The 27,327-nt window shown below is 42.4% G+C and overlaps 2 protein-coding genes across 12 annotated transcripts in view; both read right to left on the reverse strand.

Annotated features, from left to right (window-relative positions):
- kif21a (kinesin family member 21A) overlaps nucleotides 1–13,504 on the reverse strand; it is a 26,834-nt gene extending 13,330 nt beyond the window's left edge. For 5 of the 8 annotated variants that reach the window (XM_052061207.1, XM_052061205.1, XM_052061206.1 and 2 more), the window contains exons 1-12: nucleotides 13,353–13,504; nucleotides 6,805–7,027; nucleotides 6,082–6,264; nucleotides 5,153–5,293; nucleotides 4,951–5,085; nucleotides 4,344–4,511; nucleotides 3,669–3,784; nucleotides 3,401–3,596; nucleotides 2,884–3,073; nucleotides 2,451–2,517; nucleotides 1,596–1,799; nucleotides 1,002–1,073 (exon numbers count right to left, since the gene is read on the reverse strand). In XM_052061207.1, the coding sequence (XP_051917167.1) occupies nucleotides 1,002–1,073; nucleotides 1,596–1,799; nucleotides 2,451–2,517; nucleotides 2,884–3,073; nucleotides 3,401–3,596; nucleotides 3,669–3,784; nucleotides 4,344–4,511; nucleotides 4,951–5,085; nucleotides 5,153–5,293; nucleotides 6,082–6,264; nucleotides 6,805–7,027; nucleotides 13,353–13,396 (1,739 nt within the window). In that variant the 5' untranslated portion in view covers nucleotides 13,397–13,504. Of the gene's footprint in view, nucleotides 1–1,001; nucleotides 1,074–1,595; nucleotides 1,800–2,450; nucleotides 2,518–2,883; nucleotides 3,074–3,400; nucleotides 3,597–3,668; nucleotides 3,785–4,343; nucleotides 4,512–4,950; nucleotides 5,086–5,152; nucleotides 5,294–6,081; nucleotides 6,265–6,804; nucleotides 7,028–9,848; nucleotides 9,916–13,352 lie in introns of all 8 variants that reach the window. The other 3 variants (XM_052061211.1, XM_052061208.1, XM_052061209.1) reach the window with 2 other exon arrangements.
- LOC127597874 (proton myo-inositol cotransporter-like) lies at nucleotides 13,502–27,228 on the reverse strand. 4 transcript variants are annotated; one of them, XM_052061222.1, is made up of 13 exons: nucleotides 27,076–27,222; nucleotides 24,637–25,194; nucleotides 24,194–24,353; nucleotides 21,591–21,799; nucleotides 21,098–21,206; nucleotides 20,849–21,012; nucleotides 19,353–19,467; nucleotides 19,135–19,260; nucleotides 18,864–18,982; nucleotides 18,360–18,512; nucleotides 17,492–17,664; nucleotides 15,923–15,991; nucleotides 13,502–15,777 (listed from the first exon to the last, which is right to left on the reverse strand). In XM_052061222.1, exons 2-13 carry the CDS (start codon nucleotides 25,118–25,120, stop codon nucleotides 15,769–15,771), a joined length of 1,890 nt encoding a protein of 629 aa, XP_051917182.1. In that variant the 5' UTR covers nucleotides 25,121–25,194; nucleotides 27,076–27,222; the 3' UTR covers nucleotides 13,502–15,768. The 4 variants fall into 4 exon arrangements, with proteins under 4 accessions (XP_051917182.1, XP_051917184.1, XP_051917181.1 ...); XM_052061224.1 differs by having other exon boundaries at nucleotides 13,502–15,991; nucleotides 24,637–25,109; nucleotides 27,076–27,228; XM_052061221.1 differs by having other exon boundaries at nucleotides 13,502–15,991.
- Nucleotides 27,229–27,327: the final 99 nt, after the last annotated feature.

Raw genomic sequence — 27,327 nt, forward strand, 5'->3', positions numbered from 1 at the left:
TTGGCCACAACATTAGGTACACCCCATCTGCCTTCACAAAGATAACGCTCAGTTTAGTCGACGTGACATTGTAGTCACCACTGTAAAGACGGCTGGTTGATGAAAAAGACATGTCAGCTCATTAAAGAAATGATTTTGTGAGGAAAAATGACCACAATTGTTTGTATCGGTCACAAAATAATCCGGAGGAGAAACTACTTCAGCGATTTCATAACAACACACTTATGTATACGTGAGCAGCACATTGCGAGCCAAAGAAACAGATGAATATATTAGAGGAGAAACGAGAATACAACAGAAAAATAGAACTGGAGGAAAAAATATAATCCAATATTTAAAAGAAATACAACAAAATGCAGAGCAAGAAATAATGCAGTACACACACACATAACAAAAAGAGAAAAATATTTGACAAAACTAATTTAAATATATTCCAAAAATATTAGGGATAAAAAAAATAAATAAATAAAAAACCCCAAGACTAAATAACTAAATTATTGTAAAACCTTCTGAACAGATCAATCAAACAGAAAATACAAATGATACTAGACAAATATATTAGAAGAGTCAGTCATTTTGGTAAATCTGTTTTGGTTCGTCAAACATGCAGGTGTACCTAATGTTTTGGACATTAAGCAGTGTATGCTGTCATTAGCTTGTTGGTAAAAAATACAGCGTGTCAAACCGTGAAACGAAAAGAGGAACTTTGCACTGGGGTGGGGGGGAAAGGGACCAGAAGGCATGAGAATGAAAAGCCATTTTGGATAACTATTTCATCCAAAAGCTGGCTGCCAACGTTGTGATTGCAAAAGCATTGCAGATGTTTTGCAACATAAAATTAAAACTTTATATGAATTAAAGTAACTTTTTCAATGACAAACACAAGTGGTGTTGATGGGCGAATCATAGGCAAGACTGAGGCTTGTGTTTCATGATTATGAGGAGGATGAGTTCAAAAGTGAGGAGCAAAAAGGACAGCGGGAGGGTGGAAGCCAACAAACCTGACGACAACCTCCTCCACCACCTCCTCCTCCTCCCTCCTCCTCTCTCGCTCCTCCAACAGCTGCTCGAGTCTTCAGGGGAGGAAGTGAAAGGGTAAACGACAAGTGAAGAGAGATGAAGAGAGGAAGGAAGGAAGGAAGGAAGGAAGGAAGGAAGGAAGGAAGGAAGGAAGGAAGGAAGGAAGGACGGACGGAAGGGTGAGAAAATCTTTTGCCTTCAAAATCTCGAATGAATGTGATCAACTGATGAACTGTGCATCTCCGTTTTTGTCATGAGTCTTTATGCCCTGACAAAATGAAACAATTGAAAATTAAAGCCATTTACTACGGCTACTATACTGGCTTCCAATTCGAGCTCGAGTGGACATATTCCCTAATTGGAGTTTGTCAAAGTACGAAATAGCTTCTTCAAACCGAAATAGCCAAGTTCCTGTTCAAATTCAGGCATAGGCCCTCATATTTTTCCTGTCCTGTCATCCCGTCATGATGTCCAGCCAATTTCCTGTCATTTGTCAAATGATACAAAATGTCCCCCACTTTCATAAGGAGCTTACTGAATGAGTTTTGCCAGTCCAACATTCAGTCTTTGATCACCTTTTCTTCTTCTTTTTCTCCCGCTTCTTCAGCTTCTCCAGGTCCTTCTTGGCCATCTCGATGATGTCGGATGTCTCCTTCTCAGGGGCGGTGGAGGAAGAGGAGAAGGAGCCAGGACCGCCGTAGAAGGCCTGGCGGTTGGAGGCACGAGATAGGCTCTTGCGCAGGCTCTCGTTCACCGCCTCACTCTCCAGAAGCTTGGCTCTGAGCAACACATTAGGTAGGTAAAATACTGTATGTAAAATGTTTTTGTAAAGAATTGTATTATGTATTTGTATTGTTTTTTCTTAATGTCAATCATGAATAATTATCTAATAAATCAAAAGAATGCTAAATCGTTTATTTTATTGATTATTTTTGTAATTTATCACAACAGATTTGAATCCGAAAATAGTTTTCACTTTCTGAAAATTATCATGAATGGAGTAATTATTACAGCAGCAATAAACAGAACAAAAACTGTTTTTTTTTTTAAATGAGAGTGTGCTAATTTTACTATTGATCTTACTAATTAAATAATTATTTAATGAAAAATCATTAAAAGTATTTTATATAATTTACAAGACTACCTATAAAATATTTCAATGCCCTAAAACAAAAAGGAATGAAAAATGAACGAATACAATACAATACAATAAATGCTGATTTATATACATTTGACTTAACAAATTTTAGGCAGAAAAACAAATATTTATATTGACGCAACAAATATTACAGGACTTTTGATCATGTAAATGTTCAGTGAGCACGATAAGTACAAAATTTGACCGATCGAAACAGCTTTAAGCTCAACCGGTACAGTTTCATTCAAGGCTAAAGACTTAACGCACAGCATCGGGCCCCTCCTGTGTTTACCTGAGTTCTTCAATTTCCTTGATATAACTCTGAATCATGTTGCCAATTTCCTCTGTGCCTCCTTCGCCTGAACAAGAAAGGAAAGTGATGAATTTTTCATGCTATTGGTTTGAACATTAGATGAAAAATGACGGTCGATGTGTGGTGTTAAGGTCATGGTCTGGTTCACATCCAGTGTGATAAGGGAACTAAATTCTTCTTGTAAAATTGCTTTTTCTTTTTTTTTTAAAAAATATCGCAACAGCTGCAAACTCTTTTTGGGGAAAATGTAACATCCATTGTTTACTTACAGCCTGAGCTCCTTTAGAGTGTATAGTGCTAGTTGTAATATGTTGACTTGCGATGATCGCTAATTAGAGAGTGTGCTGCACTGGATTTGTTTCCAGAAAAATGAAACATTTTCTATCCAGCTCTTGTGTTCGGTGGTGCCTACCCATCCTGGCAAGGGCCTGGTTGGCCTGGTCGCTGAGCAACTGCGTGAGTCGCGCCCTCTGGGCGTCGATGGTCTCCTGCATGGCCTTCACCCGCACACGCAAGTTGCCATTCTCCGTCTGCAGCATGGTGTTCTCATGGAACATGTCGCTAAAGCTCTCCACACCATCCTGACCCGCCAGGCGTTTACCCTGCGTGGGAATGGACACCTGTCAGCACTTTCTGACACCACAGGTGACAGGTTGCGTAAAATATTTATTTGTATTTGTACACAAACAAGAGGGACTATGGATGAAGTAAAATTAAACAATGACATTTACAGTCTCCCGTTTAACAACATTTTGAATATGACTGAAACATTCTGAAAACATTTTGCGGGTGTGCAGACCTTTGCAACCACCTTACTTATTTCAGCTTATCTTTACTTGCTCAAAAAAGATGGAAAAAGTGGATGGACTTTTAATATCCACAGTACATTCCCTTTAAAATACCCCCCCCCCCCCCACAGACACACACACCGTCTTGTACTCCATGAGTTCCATCTGCAGCCTGGCGATCTCCGTCCTGAGCGCGCTGATCTGCTGGCTGGCTTTGTCCTGGTTCACCATCACCTTGTTCTTGATGTTGCGGGCGCGGTTGGCATACTTGAGTGTGTTGAGTGTCTCCATGAAGTCGCGGTCGGACGGGCTGATGCAGGCAATCATCACTGTTTGGCTGAGACACGGAAGGCTAACTCTTTAGTGTGCCTTTGTGGGGAAAATCATAGAGCAAGGTGTCTCCATTGACCTGTTTCCTCCCAAGGAGTCCTGCAGAAGTCGAGTCAGTTTGGAGTCTCTGTAAGGCACGTGTGAGGCTCGCTTGCTGCGGTCGCCCAAAGCGCTGATGACATTCCCCAGAGCCAGCTATAAATGGGAAAATGAATGAATGAAATAATCAACAAATAAACTCAACACTGTCTATCGTGCTAGCTAATACTATTAATCAGTCTCAAGTGTAGGTGGTTGTTTTTTGTTGAATAATTTATCGATTGAATACAGTCGTTCATGTCCCGTGGGTTCATGATTGCGTACGTTAGATGCAAGGTGTTGATGCGTTGCTGGTTTTGTCTCAGTTGTTGCACAACACAGTAGGTAAATCAATCCAAACTGAATATTTTGTAGGTGTTCAGAAACATTCACGTGATTGAAAAGTGTGTTTTAATTCCTCTAAATGAGTTAAAAGTGTGCAGGAGAGGAAGAACACTTTTTATTTAAAGATGATCTCTCCACATGGCAGATTTTCACCCATCACATACAACATATTCCTGCGATAAATGTGGGTTAACGCTATTATGGGTTTCACTTTCTAAATTTAACAACTGACATCAATTAAGATTTCCACAATGTTCTAATTTATAAAGAGACAGTGTTCATGTATCCATGGTGTCCACCAGATGTCAGCGCAACACTATTGCTCACTCACCAGTCCACAGTTGATGGAGATGCCCTCTTTGGCTCGGTCTCCAGTGGCGCCTGTCCTCTTGAGCCTCTCGGACCCGGCCAAGTCCACAAAGTGAAATTTGGCACTGAGCGTCTCATACTCGTCCATGTCTCCGTTGCCATTGGAGACCCGATTGTCGCCGTCTTCCTGCTGAAGGAACCAAGAAGAAAGAATGCGGCAGGTCTTACCATCAAATATAAACAGTAAGTGACTTTACAAGTGAAAATATTTACATTTAAAAATGTGTTTATTTCCAGTTTTTATTAATTTAGGTACATGTAACTTATTATGAGTAATTTACTCAAAATGTATCTGCATTTTATGTCTTTCTAATTTTAAAAAGGCATTTGTATTTTAATATTTAAAATGTGAGGCTTTTTTTAAAAATGGGGGGAGGGGAATTTAACCCCCAGTTTATCATGGAAAATGCATATTGGATGATTTTTCCTTTCAATGCATTTCAACGCAGTGAGCAGTGGGTCTTTTGCATGCGTCTGATTTCAACGGGGCTGCTTACAATAGAGAGGGAGATGTTATATATTACATCACAACAGAGAATAGGGTTTGCATCTAGTGGTGTGTGACTCACATTGTCGGGGGAGGCACAGACTCTGACTTGGCACAAGTGGATGGTGAATATGGCGTGCGAGCGAGAGCTCTGGACATTCATCTGCGTGCTGGCGGTGGTGCGAGACAGAGCGCCCAGCTTCAGGCACTGCATCATCTGAATTACCAAGAACAAATATGAGTGACGCCATTGGACTGCAAACGTTCCTACTTGGATGCCATACCTCGGCCTCAGAGGACACAGTGCGTGTGGTCACACCCACGGTGTAGATGCCCCCGTTGGCATCCTCATGGATCCTGATGTGAGATTTCTGCTTCCCATCCCGCACCGAGTCAAACAGATCCAGAACTTCCTCGTTATATAGCTGCGCCAAAACATAATACAACACAAAAATGTCATTAGGTAGAAAGACGTGGGTATCATAACAGGCCGCAGGAAAAGGACCCATGGCTGAAATTGAACAGGAAGTCCACCATTTTGTTTTGAAGCAGCCTTTTCTCACTCAGCACCCTTTGAAAGTGAGAAAAAGTAGTCCATGGCAGCAGCTTCCACACTCAAGATTAAAAATTATATTCAATTTTAAAAAGATTCCACAAATTCGAAAGAAAAGCATTCAAGTGAACAAGCGTAGTTTTGCAACTCATTGTAAAATGAAAATGTCACAAAATGAAAAACACCCTTTCCATTATAAAAGTCGCAATTTAGTGTCATCTTGTGGCATCTACAGACGCATCAAATTTAAAAAACAATTTGTAATAAAATGTTTTTACACAATTAAAAAAAAAAACAAATCTAAAATTACGGTACCAAACACAGAAAAGTATTTTTGTCATCTGAGAAAAAAAATCTAAATACAAGTTTTAATTGCTGTTTATGGGACCGTGATTTATTTTCCATGTTACATTGTGTCTTTTTTTTTTAATCCAAGGGTACAATACCATTTATTCTGCTGCCCAGTTTCTTTTGTGGTCATCCACATGTTATAACATCTTGGGTTGCAGCTTGTCTTTTTTGGTATGTGAGCGCTGTCAAAGTGTGACAGAGCCGCACAAGTGCCTCCCAATGTGTCTTCTTCTGAACTCCTCCATCGCCACCTTCTAAACTCCCCCCCCGCCCCCCGCTGATAATGACAGCTGCCGTCGGGCTTGTTACCTCCAAGAATTGAGCGTTGATCTTAAACTCTGGCGCGGGGCGTCCCTGTTCCTGCGCGGCCTGCCGGCGCCGCTCGATGCCCCGGAAGAGGTGGTGGACGGCCCGGGGGATGATGCCCAGCTCGTCGTCGGTGATGTTGACGTCGAAGCCCGTACCCATGGTATACGTCTTACCGGAACCAGTCTGCGGATGCCGGGATGCAAAACAAAGTCAACAGATCCCACATTTAGAGCTGTAAGGGTCAAGACAGTACAAGATATGCTGCTACAGTTTGTGTTATTTTCCATCTTCATCATCCACTTTCAGAAGTAGTACGGAGACAGGGATTTGAAGTTTTAACACCCGCACCGTCTGATAGCTACGTTATTCATGAGGTCAAGAGCGTCTTGCCAATTTTGCAGGATCTCTTTAACAAGAAAGTATAAGTACAGAGCTGTGTATGACAGTATATGCGCAACACTGAGAGAAGAGTGCGAGGAAGTTTAACACTCAACACTCCCTTCCGTCCAACAACTATTTTTTGATTACAGGTTTCTGCGAAAAAGGCTACGGGCGACAAATGTAAAATCTCCTCTTCTGAAATGTAGTATTTCTGTGGTAAAGAGGCTACTGCCTCATTAGCCGTGTCGTTGGGAGATCCTGCTCGTCTGGATTCTGCGCAAAAAGGAGTGCCGATGACATTTACAGCATATGGTGCCATCCGTAATGTAATGTGCAACTGGCCTGTCCGTAGGCGAAGACGGTGGCGTTGTATCCTTCAAAGCAGCCCTCGATCAGCTTTTCGGTGCATGTTTGGTAGATGGCATCCTGCTGCGAGTCCATGTCGAACACATAGTCGTACGTGAAGGATTTGTCCTTGCCGAGAATGACTTGAGGCTCGCCGGGCATCACGTACGTGCAGATGTGGCATCCTTCGATCTTCTCCCGTGCTAATTGTGGACGGATCCTGAGGGGGGAGACAGTAGGAAAATAAAATGAATAAAATCTCATTCATATAAAACTTGATGTCTCTGCTACACCAATTTAGCTGGGTGGCCGTGTGAAAGGTTTCTGTGTAGAGGACATCGGTGGTATATCAGACAACCGCTGAGTTCTTCGTATAAGGAATGGGAGAACGAATGCCAAAATCTACTGTTTCATCTCAGAAGGACCAATTTTGACAGATCTTTGTGTGAAAGGCTTGAAGTCACCATGTGAAAAGGCACACAATATTTCGCCTTCACTGTTTGGTGCGTAATGGCGCAGGCAAATCAATGTCGGGTCTACCCTTGCTGCTGGCTATGATCTACCGATTTTGCTTCACGTGAAAGGTTTAAATTTGCTGTGAGAAACTACTGTCTCGTCATCGCTGCGTTCTGTGAGAAAGTCAAAGGTGAATACATGTTGGAGTTACCATTTAATGTCTCTTAAACTCTCTTTACTAAGGTTATTTTTCTTTCCAATCATCAATGGTGACTCCTGCTTATCGCTGTCTTCATTTTGAAATCGACACCTCCTCTGACATGGAAGCCCTCAACAGAGGCACCTGGCAGCCTTTTGCATCGAGCGTGGATAACCGCCTCATTGTGCCTTCAAAACAATGTCTAGGGGTCCAGCACAGTGCGGCCATTGTGCATCCCTAAGTGTGACACTGGATCCTGGCACCGAACGCACAGACACCGTGGGAGCAACGTGGTACTGGGATACCTCCAGGCTGTCTTTGAGATGTTTGCAGCGACAGTCTGTAACATTTGTAATCCACAATAGCGAGAACAGAACGCTCGTTGTTTAGGGAGACCGAACTGTGTAATCCGGTCAAGAATCTGAACGTCGATGTGACGTCTGTTTGGACAATCAATTTGGACAAACCCACATTGGTGGGTGCTGATATTCTGCACTTTAGACTCTAGAGGGTTCTGGAAACATGGACAACTTCAAGTGTCATTGATAGACCCCCCCCCCCCACCCCCCCACCCCCACCCCCCAAAAAAAGCAGTTGCAGTCTATTTTAGGGGATACGGATTCATTGGGTGGGTTAAGGTTCCAAGCCAGAGGAGGATGGGGTTGAAGTTCACCAGAGTTTGTACAGAGACATGTTGTCATGTTGTCGGGTTCAACTGAAATTTCTTTGAAAAACATAGTGTACTGTTTAACAGTCCACAGACTTTGAATTACAATGACCGGTCGTGCAGTCCAAACCGACGCTTCTAAAGTTAGATGCATGCATGCGCGCATTGTTTTAAATAAAGCAAGGATGCCTTGTTTGCCAAGTCGCCAACTTCTGAAGTGGCTTGAACTCCTGTTGAAAAGTATCAAACCTGGGTGCACAGTGTACTATTTTTTTTTAATGCTATAAATCCATTTTCTGAGCTGCATATCTTCACAAGGGTGCGGACTGTGCTGGAGCCAATGGCAGCTGTCTTCGGGCCATAGTCGTGGTACACCTTGAACTGGTTTGCCAACCAGGGCACACAGAGATAAACAACCTTACGCGATCAGTCACACCTCGGGACAATTTAGAATGTTCAATTACCTGATTAAATATCAAAGGGGGAGGAGCCTTTTGAGCCAAAACCACACACAAACACCATCCGGTGGCTCTTATTAATCGGCTGGATCTTGACAACTTTGCTTCTGTGCGGACATAAAAGGACTCCCAGATGACTCTTTGATCTCTTCTTCCAGCTCATGGCCGTGCAGTGATATCAAGATAAATACATTTAGAATGAAGCACAAGGGCTCATTTATTAAATTAATTGACAGAGACAAACAAAAGACATTTTGGCCATCATTAATTATTTTTACTTAGTCCGGTAAAGTTTCGTTTTTGTGATTTAAAAGCATTTTCATTTATATTTTATTTCGTGAACCAAAAATGTTTTTTCAACTTTAACTTTCGTTATTTCATTTGTTTTCATTACCTAAAATAATCTTGGCGCGCACTAGAAATGTTGAAAGAAGTGCTCCAAGTAATGCCACACCCCAAGTATGCTGGTGCAGTGTGTGTGCGCACGTGACGGAGGATGGCGTTGCCATGGTGACCATCAATGAATGAATTAAAATCTTAATCCCAGGCAGGGAGGAAATGGTCCAAGGGAGTGGTCTGGTCCACTGCAAGATGAGAAAGGGGGAAGGTGGAAAAAAAAAAGCTCAGCATCCTGCCAAGCTCCAAGCCTAAAAGCAGACACCGTACCACAAATAGGACAAGGATGTAACTCCAGTGGGGCTCACAAATAGGACGCACTCGCTCTCAAATAGATTCACACGTCTCATCATCATCATCATCATATTTATACCAATGAGGTCTGCATTTCCTCTATAAACTAATGGGTACTGCGGCTAGGCGATACGGGCTAAAATTCATCTCACAATATCATTTGAATCACTTCACAAGAACAGTAAATAAGATACAAACTTGAGTGTAAAAATAATAAGCATTTCTAGATGAGATATAGTTCAAAGGTGTTGATTCTGACTTAAAAAACCAAAAAGAGGTCAAGATGAAATCTTAAAAAAAAATAAAATAAAAAAATTAAGGAAAATTGATAGAATACATGATTCTAAAAATATGTGATAGCTGCAGCCATACTGCACAGGTGCACTTTTGTTATACTTAATTTCATATCAAACACAGCTACTATATTTTTTATTTTATTTTGTATTTTACAAAGTAGCCCCCCCAGTTAAAAGCTTCAGGCACGTCTATCCTGTGCTGCCCGCAAGGACATTGACCTGCAGGAAGTGGCCAAAGCCGTTATCAATGCACCATGCGGGGACTTTTGACCCACCTTGTTTGTTTGGACGCCACTTTTTCCAAAAACAACTGACGAGGACTCGGGGATCAGTGGAAATTCCCTGTGTAGGTCCAACACATCATTAGCACACCATATAATAAAATCAACTCCCTTTTCTACCCAATTATGGCAACCGCCTGTTCCCAGTTAGCCAAACAGGTGTTTGATGAGCATTCCTCAACCATTAAACATTTTACATTTAAACATTATCAGTGATTAACTAAATGTCGGTGTTGTGTTTCCACTAAAGCCTTTTCATATAAAAAATATATATTATTATTATTATTGTGTGACATTTTTGAACCTTCAGTTTTTTCATTAACATTTGATGATCAACAATTTCATTTGATGCAAACACATTTTTTTTGTTTGCCTTAATGACATTGATTTTAAGGAAAATCTGATCAAAGTTCAAAAAGGTATTTGAATTCGTCTTCCTGATTACTTCAGAGCTTTTGAGATATACATTTTTTTTTAGTTCTGTCCACTTGACTTGAAGGAATATCTGACCCAAATTGATAAGAACTACAGTATCACCTATTCTGATTTGTAAACAATATCTGAGCCTAAATCCTCGTGACTCTTTTTAGCATTCACAGCAAAACAAAGAGTCTCAGTCATAGTCCCCCCCCCTTTTTTTTTCCAATCCGAGCAAGCAGTCAGTTACATGCCAGGCGACGGCGCCAATTACAAACACGGCGAGCTAGCCGCGGAGCTAAAGACGGAATGCTTTGGTTCAGTGGATGTGAACAACGACGAGGCTACGGGGGTGGGGAGGCCTTTGGACACTGTCGTGGCTGCTGTGCTTGCACGACTGTGCCCCCCCTCGCCCCCTTCAGGTCAGGTTTTCATCTGGGGCAATGATTCTTTCATGTCCCACCGGAGAAAGCACTTTGAGAATGAGTACTATTGTTTCCTCAAAGTCTTTTTGTTCTTCTTTTCATGAAGGAATGTCTAAACGCAAGAAGTCTTGGTTCATTCATGTACAATGGAAGGAAAACTTTTTTTGGGGGTGGGGGGTGACATTATTTTAGGCCTAATCAATCGCTGTTCCCGTCGTCAAAAGCACGTGCAGTGGGTGATTATCAGCTGTTGTTCCTCGTCAGCTGATTTGGGTCTGCTTAACTTCCTTATCCACTGGCCTGCGGCTCACAAGTTTCTATCCACTTATACGAGCAGCGGCATGCCTTCCACCCCATTACGCTGAGCCGACGAAAGCCTTCAGGTCTTTACGGATCTAGTTAATTTCATTACAATGCCCTGCCCAGCAGCCTGAACAACAACAAGCCCTGGCAAGACATCGATATGAACTTTGCCGACGAAAATACTTAGATGCAGCTCTTAATGAATTCAGTAATCTGTTCGCAGTTGGACCACAGAACCTTTATTATTTTTATTACTTTTTCTTAATGGCTAAGTAGACAGGGAAGACAGAAAGTGAGTCAGTGCAAAAAAGTGGAGAATGTGCATCTGTGTATGGATGTGTGTGTGTCGTCAAGTAATGGAAAGAGTGTTGCAGTCACCATGGAAACCATTTTTTTCTTAATCCCCGCTAATCTCAACAGAGCTCCTGCTGTTCTTTCAGATGGAGCTAGCAGGTATTGCTAGTCCCTGTGGTGCCTTTACACAAGAAACAATTACTATGTTTCGAAGGTGTACACTGATGAGCGGAGGGGCACAATATCCTGCGAGGCAGATACACTTTATTTGCACGAGGAAGGATTGCGACAGAACAAAGCAAAATACCAGTGAAACATGAAGCAACGTGTGTTAATTGTGAATAACAAAAATACCACTCACCTTTAGAAAGGTTAAAATGGTACATCTGTCATCAAAGTGTGAAAATGTCAAAGTTAAAAAAAATCAATAAACAAATGCATTTAAAAATGATTTTCTTTCCTCTGACTTTACATCGAAGGACCTTTCAAATGTTAGCCTTCGCATGACCTGACTTGACACTCTTTTGTTTCTAATTGCAAGTTATCAGCGTGGGTCGAAATCTCTTCTTGACTGTATTTAAGTTTCAAGAATTTAAAAAAGGACCACAAAATGGATGCGACAATGAAAGGGGGAGGAGAAGCTGCCCACACATTCTCAGCTAATTGCATCTTTGTTGGGGGGGAAAAGAAAAAGACTACAAGTCAAATCGCGGCAAGACAGAAGAAGTCTTCCAATAGCAGGGGGGGAACAAAGTGCTGCTTTACTCCTCTTTTTACACCTTCACAATAGTGTCATCCCTTTGGAGGAACTGAGAAAGCCACGCTGCATTGAATGAATGCACTGTTGGTAAGCAGACACATGCTAACAAACAACAAAGGACAAAAAGAGCCCCCCCCCTCTATTTACTTCTCAGCATGTGACTGTTGTCAAGCAGACTTGATTCAAAAGGACGCCGAGGGCAGCAAGAAAATGGGCCAAGGCGACCAAGCAGAGACTGTGACAGAGAGGTGCATGGATCAATGCACTGATGGACAGACGGACTGACGAGAGAAGACTTTCTCACCTTGAATTTCGGAGTGTTTACATCCAAATCTGTCATATCAGTTTTGGATGCCTCACACGTTCTAAGGGACCAAGAGTGATGGAACAAATTAACAATCATAAATCGAACTTTCACTTGTACATGTACTTGGGTGCAAATCCTTTGCAGTCAATGACGTACAGACATCATCAGATGTTGAATTTGATCCCTGGTGATGCGCTGCCGGGCCTCTATTGGAACTTCTGTGGGCATATTCCCTTCAGTTTTGTCTTCACCAATATCATTTCCATAATTTGGATGTAAATACCCTCAAATTAAATCTGACGTCTGCAGTAAAATGTCCTAAAAGCACATCTTGTTCATTTCAAAATCATTCTAGCTGAAAAAAGATGAGAATTGTGTCAATGCCCCACTATTTATAAGGCCGACTGTATGTAAGACTGAGAGCACATATAGCATTAAAAAACAGCAAATTACGATAGATAGATAGATAGATAGATAGATAGATAGATAGATAGATAGATAGATAGATAGATAGATAGATAGATAGATAGATAGATAGATAGATAGATAGATAGATAGATAGATAGATAGATAGATAGATAGATAGATAGATAGATAGAAGCAAGCGTCATGATGCCTAAAGGGCGGGACGAGAAATGGCGACATCCATTACGTCATAGCCTTTACAAGTCGCATTATTTGACCAGCCTATGAACGCACTTGGCTGACGAGCTAACTGGTGGGCCCCCAAATTTGGTGCGTTCAGAGACACCGGAACGTCTCCAAACAGAGAGTCAGTCACTCAGTCTCATCCACAACCGTTACACCACCATCCTCTCGTCTCCCGAGCACCTGCACCCCGGCCACCAGCTGACCGACCATGACTGGAAAAAGGCCAATACATAGAGCCCCCAGGCCGGGTTCCAAGTCGGTTGGTGATTCTGTGTTACCGCGCAGGTGCTAGCGAGTTAGCTTGACAGGTGTTACAAACACATACATAGAAGTGGGCTCACCTCAACGCCACACGAACCGAACTTTCATCTTGGCCCGACGTCATGGTTCCTCGCGTAATCCTCTCAAATTTGGAAAGGGGAAAGAGTCACCGCCATGTCCAAAAGGACGCCAAAAATAAGACGTTTTGTCTTGTGGGGGTTGGGGGGTGTTCTACCTGCGCATACGCCGCGGATGCATTCACGCGCGTGCGCAAGCCACAGCCAGGACCAGTAACAGGCTACTTGGACCAGCACGTCCAGCGTGAACGCGCACGCAAACAAACGTGTGGTTTGCACGCAACCGCACGCACGCGCTGTGTGGAGGACGCCAGCGGGCGGGGAGGTAACCGCAATGCGTCACTAAGCCGCGCCCCTTCTCGTATCGTCATAACCAGCGGACCACACATTTGGTGTCTTTGGATAAACTATTTAGATTTATTAAACGTTATTTTTGAATGACTTAAAGCTTCTACTGTACTTGTTTCAATAAAAATACATGCATGCAATTACGAATTCAAACGTCCACTTTCATTGTGTGCACGATAAATGCTAACGACGTCATAACAGGAGGTGTTTTTAAGTTTTTTGATGACCTTTATTTGTTTTCACGCGTGCGTTTTTGCTCCCTTGACGCGTACATTGTTCTGACAAGATTTTCCCGCGGTTGCTTAGTGTTGTTGGAGGCATGCACAAGCATGCAAAGAGATAAACACATTACAGTACAGGAGGTTCGGGTTTTCAAGGTTTCAATTTGGTATCGGGGGTATCGTGGAGTTTTGGCGACATCTTGTGTCTGCGATGTGTGACGCCATTTTGATGAAATAGACAAAGGATCGTTTAGTATGGTAAAATTCATTCATTTGTACACGGGAGGTTAAAAAAACTGGTAAAATGGGGGAGGAAGAAATTCACATCTTATAGGAACTTAAATTTTTATTTCCTTTCAAGAACAAGAACTTTACAAGTACTACACAAATTTTTAAAAAAAGTTTGGTTTTCAAGCAACTTCAATGTCACCAAAAACAAAATTCAACAAGAATAACTCAACAACATATTACACTGTGTGACCATATTTGATATAATTAAATCACTGTGTCGCTGGCCAATGAAAAGTACTCCTATCTTTCCGACCTTCTTTATCAATACACTCCTTCCCGCAATCTCCGCTCCTCAAACACAAACCTTGCCATTCCCGTGACCAAGCTCAAAACCTGGGGGACCGAGCCTTCTCTGTCGCTGCCCCCACCCTCTGGTACGCTCTACCACAACACATGCGCAACTGTACTGACCTCCAATCCTTCAAATCATCCCTTAAAACCCATCTGTTCCGCAATGCTTTTAATCTCTTTCACCCATTTTGCTTTTTGTTCATCTAAATGTGCTTTTGTAAATTATGTATGCTTGTTTTAAGTGCACATTTTTATCCTGTGTTTTAAGCTCTTGTAAAGTGTCTTTGAGTGTGATGAAAAGCGCTTTCAAATAAAATGTATTATTATTATTATATCTTGCAAATGTTTTAATTTTATCCAAAGATGGGGGGTAAAACAACAAAAAAATGTTACATTTTATTGGACAGCGACAACGTACATAAATATCATTCAATTTAAAATAAATCCCATCATGAATCTATCAGAATTTACCATACATAACTGTGCAAGTCTTAGACCAGCCCCCTCCCCCATATTTTTTTCCTATTAACCTCCAGTGAACTCAGCTATGTGAGCCACTAGATTATCAATATTAGCCATTTAATGTGTACTATAAATAGTATACATTCAGAATTTATCAGTCTCTTTCATAATAATTTCTTCACTGGCATCGATGACCAGAGATGCAAACCAAACGTGCAATCTAACTTGGTAACTGAACATACCAAAAGAAAGATGATCAAAAATTCACGGAAGACATTTGTATGCCACTGCAGTCCCAGTGTTTGAAAGAAAAAGGAAATCCTTCATCACATAAGTGAGCAAAGTATGTCAGGTCGGCCACCTCGCGCTCACTTAATTCTATAAAAATGTACATTATCAAGAGTCCTGCAATAGTTTGTATTCATCTATGTTCCCCCTAATCAAAATGGATGTATTCCTGTTTTGTTAATTTACCTCATGAAATAATTCGTTGATTTATTTACTTGTATTACAATCAAAAAGTACAATGTTACATATTTTTTTAAAAAACATTTAAGTAATTGTTTAACAACCGTTTAAACTATTTCTATACATATTTTACCTTCTATGATTCACCCTCTCTATAAATGACATTGCCCATCTGTCCCATTTAAAAATGCGATGTGGCCCTCAAGCACAATAGTTTGCTCACCCCTGACATAACCTCTCATCAAGTGAGTTCGACTGGATACCCTAAAGGCACTCTTCTACATGCCAAAGCAAAGTGAAGGATGTGTCGCAAAAAGGTGCTCGGTATAGAAAGTTGGTCATTTCAGCTGTGGGGTGGGAGGAAAAAAAAAAAGACACATTTCAGAAAAAACGACAGAGCGAAGGAATTAAATGTGGTTCTACCTTTGCCAAGGCGCTTCAATACAACATTGTGCTTTTTTATTTTGGGGGGGGGAATTCATTTTTACTTACAGTGATATAGGCTATGTCATTTTCCAAGCCCACCTTCCCGTTGTCCACTGGGCTGAATTCCGGACTTTTCTAAAAACATTTCGGCCACTTTTAGTCAGACAATTAAAGCAGTAAAATAAAATAGAATGGCTTTGTAAAGTGCACCACCAAGCACCAAAACATGAGTATAACCCAGGAATGCATTTAAAAAAAAAAAATAACCATCTCCTCCGAGGAATATGCTTCAGTTTGGTACGGCACTTTTCTGTTGGGGCGCCGCATAAATTGCAAGATGACAAGCTTTGTTTGTTGTCCTTTTTTCCGTTTTGTCTGCCTGCCAATCAGTTCCCTCAAATGCGGCATACTGCTTGGTCCAGCCGTACAATACTGAACAGAACGGCTCGTGGAGATGCGGCTAAAATAATAAGGCACTGATCCAAAAACATACAGTACTCTTATCATGTTGATGGAGTGTTCATTAATAAAGTAATAGGATCAGTAATAGTGTTTCTGTGGCTTGACAGCAAAACTGTCCTGTTTGGTTATCTAAAACCGAAACACTAATTTGAAACCATAACCCTGGCTTGAACCATATTTTAGAAATGTGGCTAAAATAATAAAGTCCAAAAAAGAGAGTACTCTTGAGTTGGTGGAGTGTGCCAGGAATAATGTCAGTAATAAAGTAATCTTTCTGTGGCTTTTCACACCCCAAAAGTCGTGCTTTGTTATCTGAAGGCTGAGAACCATGAATTACCGTCACATGAAAAACAGCCATAATCCTGTGTGGTGTTTGTCAAATGCTTGCTTTCTTGAAACTTCAAGCATAGCACTTTAAGGCGGCAACTTGAATCACACCACTCTGGAAAAGACAGCATTTCACCAGGGCGTAGACTATACAATCGGCAGAAACTGGCCGACTAACTAAACTGGAGTGGCAAATATATACTTCAAATCAGAACTGGGGGACTCAATGGGAGTCAGAGGATCAAGCAGCGAGTCCACAATGAGACCCTGCATCTTTTGATTTGCGCAGGAAGGGACATCTGACACCTGTGGCCGAGAGGAAGATGATGAACAAGCATGTACAATCCATGGATCATGTGCGATCCACAATGAGAAAATTATTCCTCCTCCATCCCTCAAGTCTGTACTGTTAACATTATGCACCTTAATTTTGTAACTTCAGATTGCGCTACAATTACCACTTTGTTTATGTATGTACGTACAGTTATTTATCTAGCCATCCGTCCCTCCATCCATCCACAGTAACTAAACAGAATGTAAGAGGAAAGTCGTATCCGGGTGAAATGAAGCCACAGACTGATCAGAGTTGCCTGAGTAGGAGGGTAGCACAAAAAAGAAAGAAAGAAAAACAAATGAATAGGTGCAAATTTTGCTCAATTTATGCTCTTCACCACTAGAGGGCAGTAGGTGATTTTCCTTTGCGCTGCAACAGTCTTCACAAAGAAACCAAACAAACAACCAAAAAAAAAAAAAAAAGCCAGACAGGAAAAGCCAGAATCCCAACACCACACTCTAGTCTATGTCGGAGGTGTCGTTGTCGGATGGGAGGTAATTGTTTCCCTTTACCCGGATGTACTGGATGTTCCGATTGGTGAGGTGTGAGGAGGTGCCACAGGAGCACAAAGGTCCCGTGAACAGGGTCTCAATGTCCTCCAGCTGCAGGCCCTGCGTCTCGGGCAGGCACCCGAAAGCGAATAGCAGGCCCAGCACGGTGAAACCCATGTATACGAAGAAGATGCCTGGCAGGGAGCGCATTGGGTTAATTCCAAGATCCACAAATTTGAAGCCCCAAACCCAAATTTGAACACCAAACCTAAGATTCAAATTTTTCAAAAGCCTAAATTGACCATCTTGTACTTCAAACATTGAACCCGGATTCAAAATCCTAACGCCGTCTCAAAATCTAATTCTAAACTTTAGTCCCCCACCCAGGGCGGCCCGGTAGTCCAGTGGTTAGCACGTCGGCTTCACAGTGCAGAGGTACCGGGTTCGATTCCAGCTCCGGCCTCCCTGTGTGGAGTTTGCATGTTCTCCCCGGGCCTGCGTGGGTTTTCTCCGGGTGCTCCGGTTTCCTCCCACATTCCAAAAACATGCATGTCAGGCTGATTGAACACTCTAAATTGTCCCTAGGTGTGAGTGTGAGTGCGGATGGTTGTTCGTTTCTGTGTGCCCTGCGATTGGCTGGCAACCGATTCAGGGTGTCCCCCGCCTACTGCCCGGAGACAGCTGGGATAGGCTCCAGCACCCCCCGCGACCCTAGTGAGGATCAAGCGGTTAGGAAGATGAATGAATGAATGAATGAGTCCCCCACCCTCGCCCGTAATCAAAATTAGAAACTAACCTTAGCCTTGTGAAAGCCTAATTTGAAACCCTACTCTTTGTCATAAAAAGGTAACTTTGAACACAATGCATGTTTGACAGCATCTTCAGTTACCTTGATAGGTGATGAGCTCTGCGATGTGAAGAAAGGTGAGTGACAGGACGACGTTGAAGATCCAGTTGACTCCGGCTGAGCAAGCATTTCCAGTGCTGCGGGCCCACAGTGGGTAGATCTCAGAGTTGATAGTCCACGGCATGGGACCCATTCCTGACACACAACAAGTCCCATTCAGTGTTTGGTTCATTTTACAGTTTTCTAAACAATGTATGAGAGTAGGCAAACCATGACGTTTTTGGTTTTGTTTTTTTAAATCAACCTACTTGCTAAAACGGCGTTCCATTTTTTGCAATTTATCTTTGTAGCATCATAGTTTCGACTGACTCTTCAAACCTAGCATTATTTAAGGCATTCTCATGTTTTTCTTTAATTGCTCCGCCTCAGTTAAACGACATGTCAAATGGGTTGTTTTTGGAGAATGCTTGAGGTGGTGCCACCTGCAAGCACATCCTGTGACGTCATGGTGAAAAGGTTGATTGTTTTACAAGCGTGTTTGCAGACCTGGAGCAAAAGAAGTCAGGTAGAGGAGGAGACCCATCAGTACAACCCAAGAGTAAGTCGTAGGGCAGAAGTTGTAGGCCCAGAATGGACCTTCTAGCGTCTCCGTCTGGTTGGCACACCTGTTCAAAAGGCATTGCAAAAAAAGAAACAAAAAACAAAACAAAACAACAAATCAAGTCACCAAACAGCTTTCAATTTAATAGATGAAAATGTAATTAAAGTAAATAAATGAGCATTCCATTGAAAAATCTGCGTTAACATCACAACTTACCCTCCCCACGCCGAGTGCTCGGTGGTCTTTGGATTGACGGGCAGGCAGGTGGAGTCAAAAACACTGCTGCCGTTCTCGTGGTAGCAAAAGCCACAAGCGGGATTCAACATGCAGTCTCCACAGTAACTGAAGAGAGCAACCACGGATTCAATGAAACCAGACGGATTTAATAGAAAAAAAAGCAATATTATTGGAGGCACAGGATGTGTTTTTTTTACCCGTATTTTGCGCAGGAGGAGTTGTGGGAGTCGAGCGGATGGAGTGTAACAGGGGGAGAGTACTGAGCTGCCAGCAAGAAGCCGAGTGACAAAACGCTGAGACTCAGAGCGGTACCTATAAAAATCAAATAATTCAAAGAAATTGCAGAGTATTATCATTGATGCATAAGGTACTGAGACCAATTGTGTCAACATATGGTCATTCAAACCCAATTCCAAAGAAGTTGGGGCGTTGTGTTTCTGGGTGTTGTTGATAAATGACTTTCGCTTTGTACAACAGAGTTTTATTCATTCATTCATTCATTCATTTTCCGACCCGCTTATCCCCACAAAGGTCGCGGGGGGTGCTGAAGCCTATCCCAGCTGTTTTCGGGCAGTCGACGGGGGACACCCTGAATCGGTTGCCAGCCAATCGCAGGGCACACAGAGACGAACAACCATCCGTGCTCACACTCACACCTAGGGACAATTCGGAGTGTTCAATCAGCCTGCCATGCATATTTTTGGAATGTGGGAGGAAACCGGAGTACCCAGAGAAAACCCACGCAGGCCCGGGGAGAACATGCAAACTCCACACAGGGAGGCCGGAGATGGAATTGAACCCGGTACCTTTACACTGTGAGTTCGACGTGCGAACCACAAGACCATCAAATTCAAATTGTACAAAAAAAACCAAAAAAACAAACATGCGTTTGTATGATTTCAAATAGGGGAATTACTTCATCTTAGCGCACTATGAAGTATGTCAACCATGGTGCATAATAAATCAATACAAGAAAAATTGGACCTCTTTCTCACAGATGTCAGGCCACACTGCCAAGTTTATGTGGTTAAAATTGGCTTTCGTGCCTGTAACCTTTAAAATGCAAAGTAACCACACCTCCGCCCCAGGTACTTTCAATTTACTTAACACTGGACACGTTCCTCCAGAGCTGTAGGAGTGTGGTATTTTCATCACAGTTGTTTCTATTTCGTTTTGACTTTTGCCTTTTTTTAAATAAACCTTGAAAGCTCTAATATGAAATAAATTGACGACGCCGAAAATGGAGGGCATTTTTTCCGATAATTATCATTACTTTTATAAACACAAAGAGAATTTTCAGTTTTTTTTAATCAACATTTTATTTTATTCATAAAATGCTTTTTAAAATTTAATTGTAGTTATTTTGTTGGTTTTCATCACCTATGCTGAGTACTTGGAGTACGTAATTAACTATATATTACGGCTGTCACTAACAATAATAATAATGCATTTTATTTAAAAGCGCCTTTCATGCCACCCAAGGACACTGTACAGACAATAAGAAAATACAATGTAAAAATTTGTAAACGAGATGTTATATAAAAACAGATATAAAATCATAAAAACATGGAAAGGAAGAGCTATGTGTTGTAGGCAATCCTGAACAGGTGTGTTTTCTCTTTTGAGGATGGATTATCGTATCTATAAGTAAATTGAGTTCAATTCAGTTGAGTAATGCACTGAAAGAACTCACCAGTGAGGCTGGCCAGCGTTAGCTTTCTGCGCCCAACTCTGTCCACAAGCCAAATGCTGAGGGATGTGCACACAAAGTTGGTCCCGGAGGTGACGGCCGACAGCCAGATGGCCCGCCTCTCATCGCGGACACCTGACATCTGCAGAATGGTGGCACTGTAATACCTAGAAGGAGAAGAGGAGAAGCTCACACAAGGCGCCAGAAAGTGAGCTACACCCCCACTCTCCCCAAAAAAGGGAGACGACCTACATGACGGTGTTGATGCCCGTCAGCTGCTGGAACATCTGAAGGCCGCAGCCAACGATCAGAGCTCTGCGGGTGGGCCCATGGCCGAGGATGCGCAGAAAAATGATCCCGCCTGGACAAGAAACACATTTACATTTTCAAAATGTTTTCAACTTGCATGATTCAACCGATTCAAACCATTAAAGCTACAAAATGCCCAACTGATTTCATTGCAAAAATTCTAATTTTCCACAATGCAACATTTCGATGACAACGTTCCGAAACCAATGCAGATATTTTACATGAGCCTTAAATGCCATTTAAATATTGTGGGATCATAGTTTGGGATATAATTAGGGTTCAAAACAATCATATAGGCCATTGTTAATAAAATATAATAATGAGTGGGCATCTGTTATTCACGGCAGGTTTTGGTCCCTAACCCTTATCAAGATTGAATGTTCACTGTAGATGTCGAAACAAAACAGACGGAATGTTGATATGGCCTCCAGCTCACCTCCCCTCAGCTCCTTTTCCTCCTCTTCAATGCTGGTCCTGATGTAGTCGAACTCCTCATCCACGTCCTGGCAGCCTCGGATGCGACTCAGGACCTGGCGGGCCTCCTCTTGCCGGCCCTTCTGCAGAAGCCAACGGGGGCTCTCTGGCAGGAAGAGGAAGCCCACGAATTGCAAGATGGAGGGCAGCACCGACAGACCCAACATGTACCTTAACCAACGAAAGATGTAGATTCAAGGGGGGGAAGATCCAGACAAATATAATTTTGTCTTTATTCTGATTTGCGATTAGTTTGACAGTCCAATTCTTTTTTTTTACATTTTTTTCTTTTACCACTTGGCCTACCCAAGTGGTAAAAGTGGTCAAAGCACATCGCGGCTGACATGCGCTGCTTACACTAACACCATTGATTTCCGCTAAACAGTCATTATGCGCTGAGTCATGATCACATTGTGGGGTCTGTGTCAAAAACGAGCCAAGAGGAAGGCAATCACAGAGCTATGAACGCTAAATATGCCAAAGACATGGTGCCAATTTACATGCCGCAATTATATACGCGTACACTTCGCTAATACGTGCTACCGAGCGACAAATATTTTGCGCAGGTCACCCTGTCTCACCTTTACAACTGCACATAAAAAAAGATTCCCCTCTTATAGATTGTCTTTACATACATGTTTTAACAACAGAGACAGAAGGAACACCTTTTTGCATTATTGTCAAGGGCAAACAAATATTCATTTCTATTATGTCTGTGGAAGGTGAGCATGAAGTTCAAGGGGTCATATGATGCTAAAAATCAACTTTTTTTTAGCTTTGAGTCATCTTCAAAAGTTAATTCTTTAAAAACAAACGAGAAGAGAAGCGTTTTCCAACATTCGACTGGGTCCTCAATTTTATACATTACAAAGTGAGGAGACAGCCCTGCATTGCTCGCGCAGACTAACCACACCACCAGACACCAGTGAAACACTAAGCGACTTTGGGTAGTATTAACCTCAGGCGGCTAAAACACGGAAAATTGTTTACATATACAAAGTACACGTGAAAGTTTCTGCGCATTTGATGAACTTTCCGACGTAACAACGAAGGCTGTGCGCTGTGGTGCCAGGCCAAACGGAGCGGCGTGTGATGTGGGCGGCATTGTTCATTATTGTTTTGTTTCCCAATACGGGCAGCAGACGGCTTTAAGAATGACATCATAAAAAGGAGTGTCCGTTATTGTTTTGTTGGCAGTGCGCACAGCAGACAGCTTAAGGATGACATCATGAAAGGGGTGAAGCAGCCACACGGAGAGAGTCAGGTGTCTTACTTTCCGGTTAGACCCATAGTTAACTGTGGAAAGCTTAAAATTACATGACATGGCCCTTTAATGCTGGAAAAAAAAATGTCTCAAAGCTTGTTTGGTGTCAGCATAAATAAATCAAACTCCCACAGATTTCAAATAAATAAATAAATATAAATGCTCAACGCAGTCACATTTCCTCCAGAATACATTCTTGCACAATAGCCTGTGGTGCCACACCTTTTCCCAGAAAGTAATTACTAAGTACAGTGAAGTGTAAATTAATCTTTTTGGCAAAGAAGCTAATCGTTAGGTTAATAGCATAACAGCCTGTGGCATTTTAACTTTGTTCGTACGTGTGTGCTAAAAACAGTTAGACCTTAACCACAAATTAATCTCAAAGGTCTTCAAAGGCAGATAGTTAACAAATATTTGTGACATTCCCTGATTTTAGGGAATGTCCAAGTGACTCTTGCAGTTTGTTGAATTTGTTTTGTTTTACGAAAACATTCAAATATGACATGCAAGTTCGAAAACGATGGTGCTTCCAACAGGCGTCCAAAACAGACAGCCTGCAGCACAACACACAAAGTCACGCGCCACGTGATGTTTTGTTAAACTGACACTGAATGGAAACTGCCCCAAGTCAAGTCAAGTCAAGTCAACAGTATTTATAGAGCCATCGCTGCATACAAAGTGCTGTACATGGAGTGATTTAACATACACAATGAACAGTAAGACGAATCGGTAATAAAGGCGGTAGAAAGCTACAAGCAGTAAAATCAAGAACAAATCTAAGTCATGCTGAGTCGAACGCCAAAGAATACAAGTGAGTTTTGAGGAGGGCTTTAAAGATGGGCAGCGAGGAGGCTTGCCGAATGTTCAGTGGGAGGTCATTCCAGAGAGAGGGACCAGCAACAGAAAAGGCTCGATCCCCTCTGAGCCTCAGTTTAGTTCTTGGTACTTCTAACAAAGACTGGTCCACAGACCTGAGGCGCCGGGCAGGTGTGTAGGGGCGGATGAGCTCAGAGAGGTATGGTGGCGCGAGATTATTCAGAGATTTGAAAGGAGGATCTTGAAAATAACTCTAAAATGAATGGGGAACCAGTGAACGGCTCTTGAGTGTGCAGACTTCAACTGAGACTGGCAGACGGTCACTTCACAATATTGTTTGCATCTTTGTTTATGTAACGGTGAATAGTTACAACCAGTCTGTTTCAGCACTTATATTAGATAGAGACTGTGTGTTCAGTTACAAATAGCACTGCAGGAGCCTGACAGCATTGCCCTACAACGTTGATTTTGTCAACAGTACTTACCTCCAGCCATCGTGTTTCATGTAACTGAAGGCGCCGTCCACCACACAGGCAATGAACTGTCCGGCGGTAATAAGGACGGTGATGACAGTGACCAGCTGGCCTCGCATGTGAGGGGGCGACACCTCGGCGATGTACACGGGGAGAGTCATGGAGGCCACGCCTGGTGGGAAGAATTCCTCCCTCAGTAAGCTGCAGTAATATTCGTTGTTTTTCAGAGACTAAAGAATATATACTTCATGTGTTGCTGCACCATTTGTGTTCAAAGGGCAATAACACTGTGACATTAGTGCTATTCTTTAGCCTGTACATGGCATTTTGCAATGTGCGTTAGCATTGAGCTCGACGATAAAACAAAAAAAAATCATTTTAATTGCCATGGAAAGTCTCCAACTGTGAAAAATCTTGCAATGCTGCAAGTCTGATGGTTACTGACATAAACTCACCAATCCCCAGGCCAACAATGATCCTGCCCACCAGCAGTACCTCCTTGTTGGGTGCGAACGTCATGAAGAACCCGCCAAAGGTGAAGATGAAGCTGGCCAGCAGTGTGCACTTCTTGCGCCCCAGTAGCCCATTGAGGAAGCCACCACTCAGGCTGGAGATGGCCGCTGCCCCCACCGTACTGGAGACGACCAGCTCCTGCCACATAGTGTTGAGGTTCATCTCTCGCTTGAGGAGTAGCATGGCTCCCGACACCACGCCGGTGTCATAGCCGAAGAGGAAGCCACCCAGGGCTGAGAAGAAGGCCAGAAGGTAGACAAAGGGCTGCGTGGGGGGGTTCCGGGACAGGGTGTCCGATGATGGCGATTTGATGAGACGCCGCTCGCCATCGTCCTCTCCTGCAGTGTCATTCTTGATGCCCATGTTGACGATTCTGCTACTGCTGAAGCCCGTCAAGCTGTACTCATCATCCTGCCTGTTGCACATGGGGAGCAGGAAGGAGGGGCGAACTCAGCCGTAAAACTTTTCCTTGTCTCTCCCTCACTCGGGAGCTGTCAAGTCTGTGTGGGTGTGCAACAAATACCTCCAATCTTCACTTGACACTTGTCGGACATAATTTACGAGCCGGCCACCTTATCAAACATGCTTTTTCGAGAAGAATCAGACGCACTCATTTCGATCATTTGAACGAGCTAACGTGCTAATTTCCCAAATGTTTTCTACCCGCTGCATAGGAAAAACTCACTCGTGCGTGGAGAGAAGGAAGGTGAGGGGGTAGGCGACTTTGGCCAACTTTGTTAAATTATTACTACCGAGTTGCTACGACTGACTCTGCGAGTCGCTGTGCCGCCATGTTTGTGCGACGTCACCATACGACCCTCCTTACCCCCACCGCGCCGTGACGTCATACACATGCGTCGACTGTAACAGTATACATAAAAAAGTGGAACTTTGTTGTGTAGAAATTACCGTCTACTACTGTTAATTATATACAATATATAGTAAGTCTGCATAGGATCACTAACCTTTTTTGAGAATACTAATTTACTTTGAATTAATATCTATTCATTTGAACTAAAAGCTGTTGAGAACATGCAAATTGCAGTTATTGAAGGTCAAGCCATAACAAGAATCCATCGATGGTTTGCTTGCAAAGGAAGAAATACGGCATGCCTAGTAATGCATTTGTCATAATTATTTTTCACATTATAATAGTAGGGTTTTTTGTTTGTTTGTTTCAGTTTTCATTTTGTTGTGCCACTGTTTTATTTCACCAAAGTTGTGGGTAATTTTCTGTTTTGACATCCAGTCCGTTTGTTGCAGGGTGTGAATGCACATTTAGTGCTGTTGCAGAATGAAAGAGGTGGCTCCTCAGCTAGATTGAAGTACGCCGACCAACTTTTCATTTTACAATCCAATGGTGATATGTATGTGGCCATGACAATATGTCACGATCCCAGCTGGCCCTACTTCACAAGCAGCAGACAACATAACATTGCAACGGTGCCCCACACTGATGACAATTATCATTTTGTAATAAAATTCAAATTGGACACTTAAAGTGCCCCACCCCACACACACACACACTAAGTTTATGCCTTTTTATGATGTACAGAAAGAAATTGACAAGCTTGTCGAACTTGTTTGACAACTTCACATTACAAATGCTTGTGGTAATACATATTCATATTCTCATTTGAACATGCTTAGGCTCCAAACAGTTATTATTAATTTGGTCTTTTGATGTGTTGGGGTTTTATTCCTTTATTGCTCATTAAAAAGTCGTTATCACACTTCACAACACACCTTGTTTAATTATTTTGCATATGCTGTACCCCGTTCACTTTCGAGAAAAAATCTGGTCGTTCCCAGGTCACATTTGAAACGCACCGAAAAAAGAGCCATTGCTGCAGCAGTACCAACTGTACAGTATTAATGTTGTTTAGTTTTACATGCTGCGTGTTTAAAATGGCATTACAATGTATTTTCAATGTGCTATTTGAATACATCTGGACGTCGGTTAGTGGTGTGCTGTTGATATATTTATACGAACATGAAATTCAGTTGATAATAATGTCAGAATACGGGGAGGAAATGCTTTTTTAAACGAGGAAATCTATCATTTGATCTAATCGATTTTCGTCGTGGTATATAATAAGACTCGCCTAATTAAAACGGGCAACATTAATTTCACTAGACAACCCGTTAAGGTAATTCTCACAATCAATCGCAAAATAAAAAAAATTGTGGCTTTCTCTATTGCAGTACGGCGCCATGGCAATCCCGATGCTTTACATATCGCGGCTGTCACCAGACACCGACGTACGTAGAAGATGGTGGGGGGGGGGGGGGGCGCAGTTCACTTGACAGTTTTAAACGGCCATTTACATAACGCCACCAAGACAAAAAAGGCCATAATTTCAAGTAAACTAGTTACTCACCAAGTTTAAATGACGGACAAGTGATCGGAGATAAGAGACAATCCTGTGCGACCGCTTCTTTTGAGTCCTGTCCCGGACGGGAAGTTTGTTTCCTCTTCCTGTGTGGAGTCATATGATGTGATCGAGGGAGGCAAGAATACGCCTGGTTGTGGCTGTCTGTCAGAGAGAAGAGGACTACCGCACACAGACACACACACACACAAGCGCGCGCGCACACACACAAAACAAACAGCGAAGACAAAAAAAAGAGGA

The sequence above is a fragment of the Hippocampus zosterae genome, chromosome 3, assembly GCF_025434085.1.
Source record: "Hippocampus zosterae strain Florida chromosome 3, ASM2543408v3, whole genome shotgun sequence".
NCBI classification, from domain to species: Eukaryota; Metazoa; Chordata; class Actinopteri; order Syngnathiformes; family Syngnathidae; genus Hippocampus; species Hippocampus zosterae.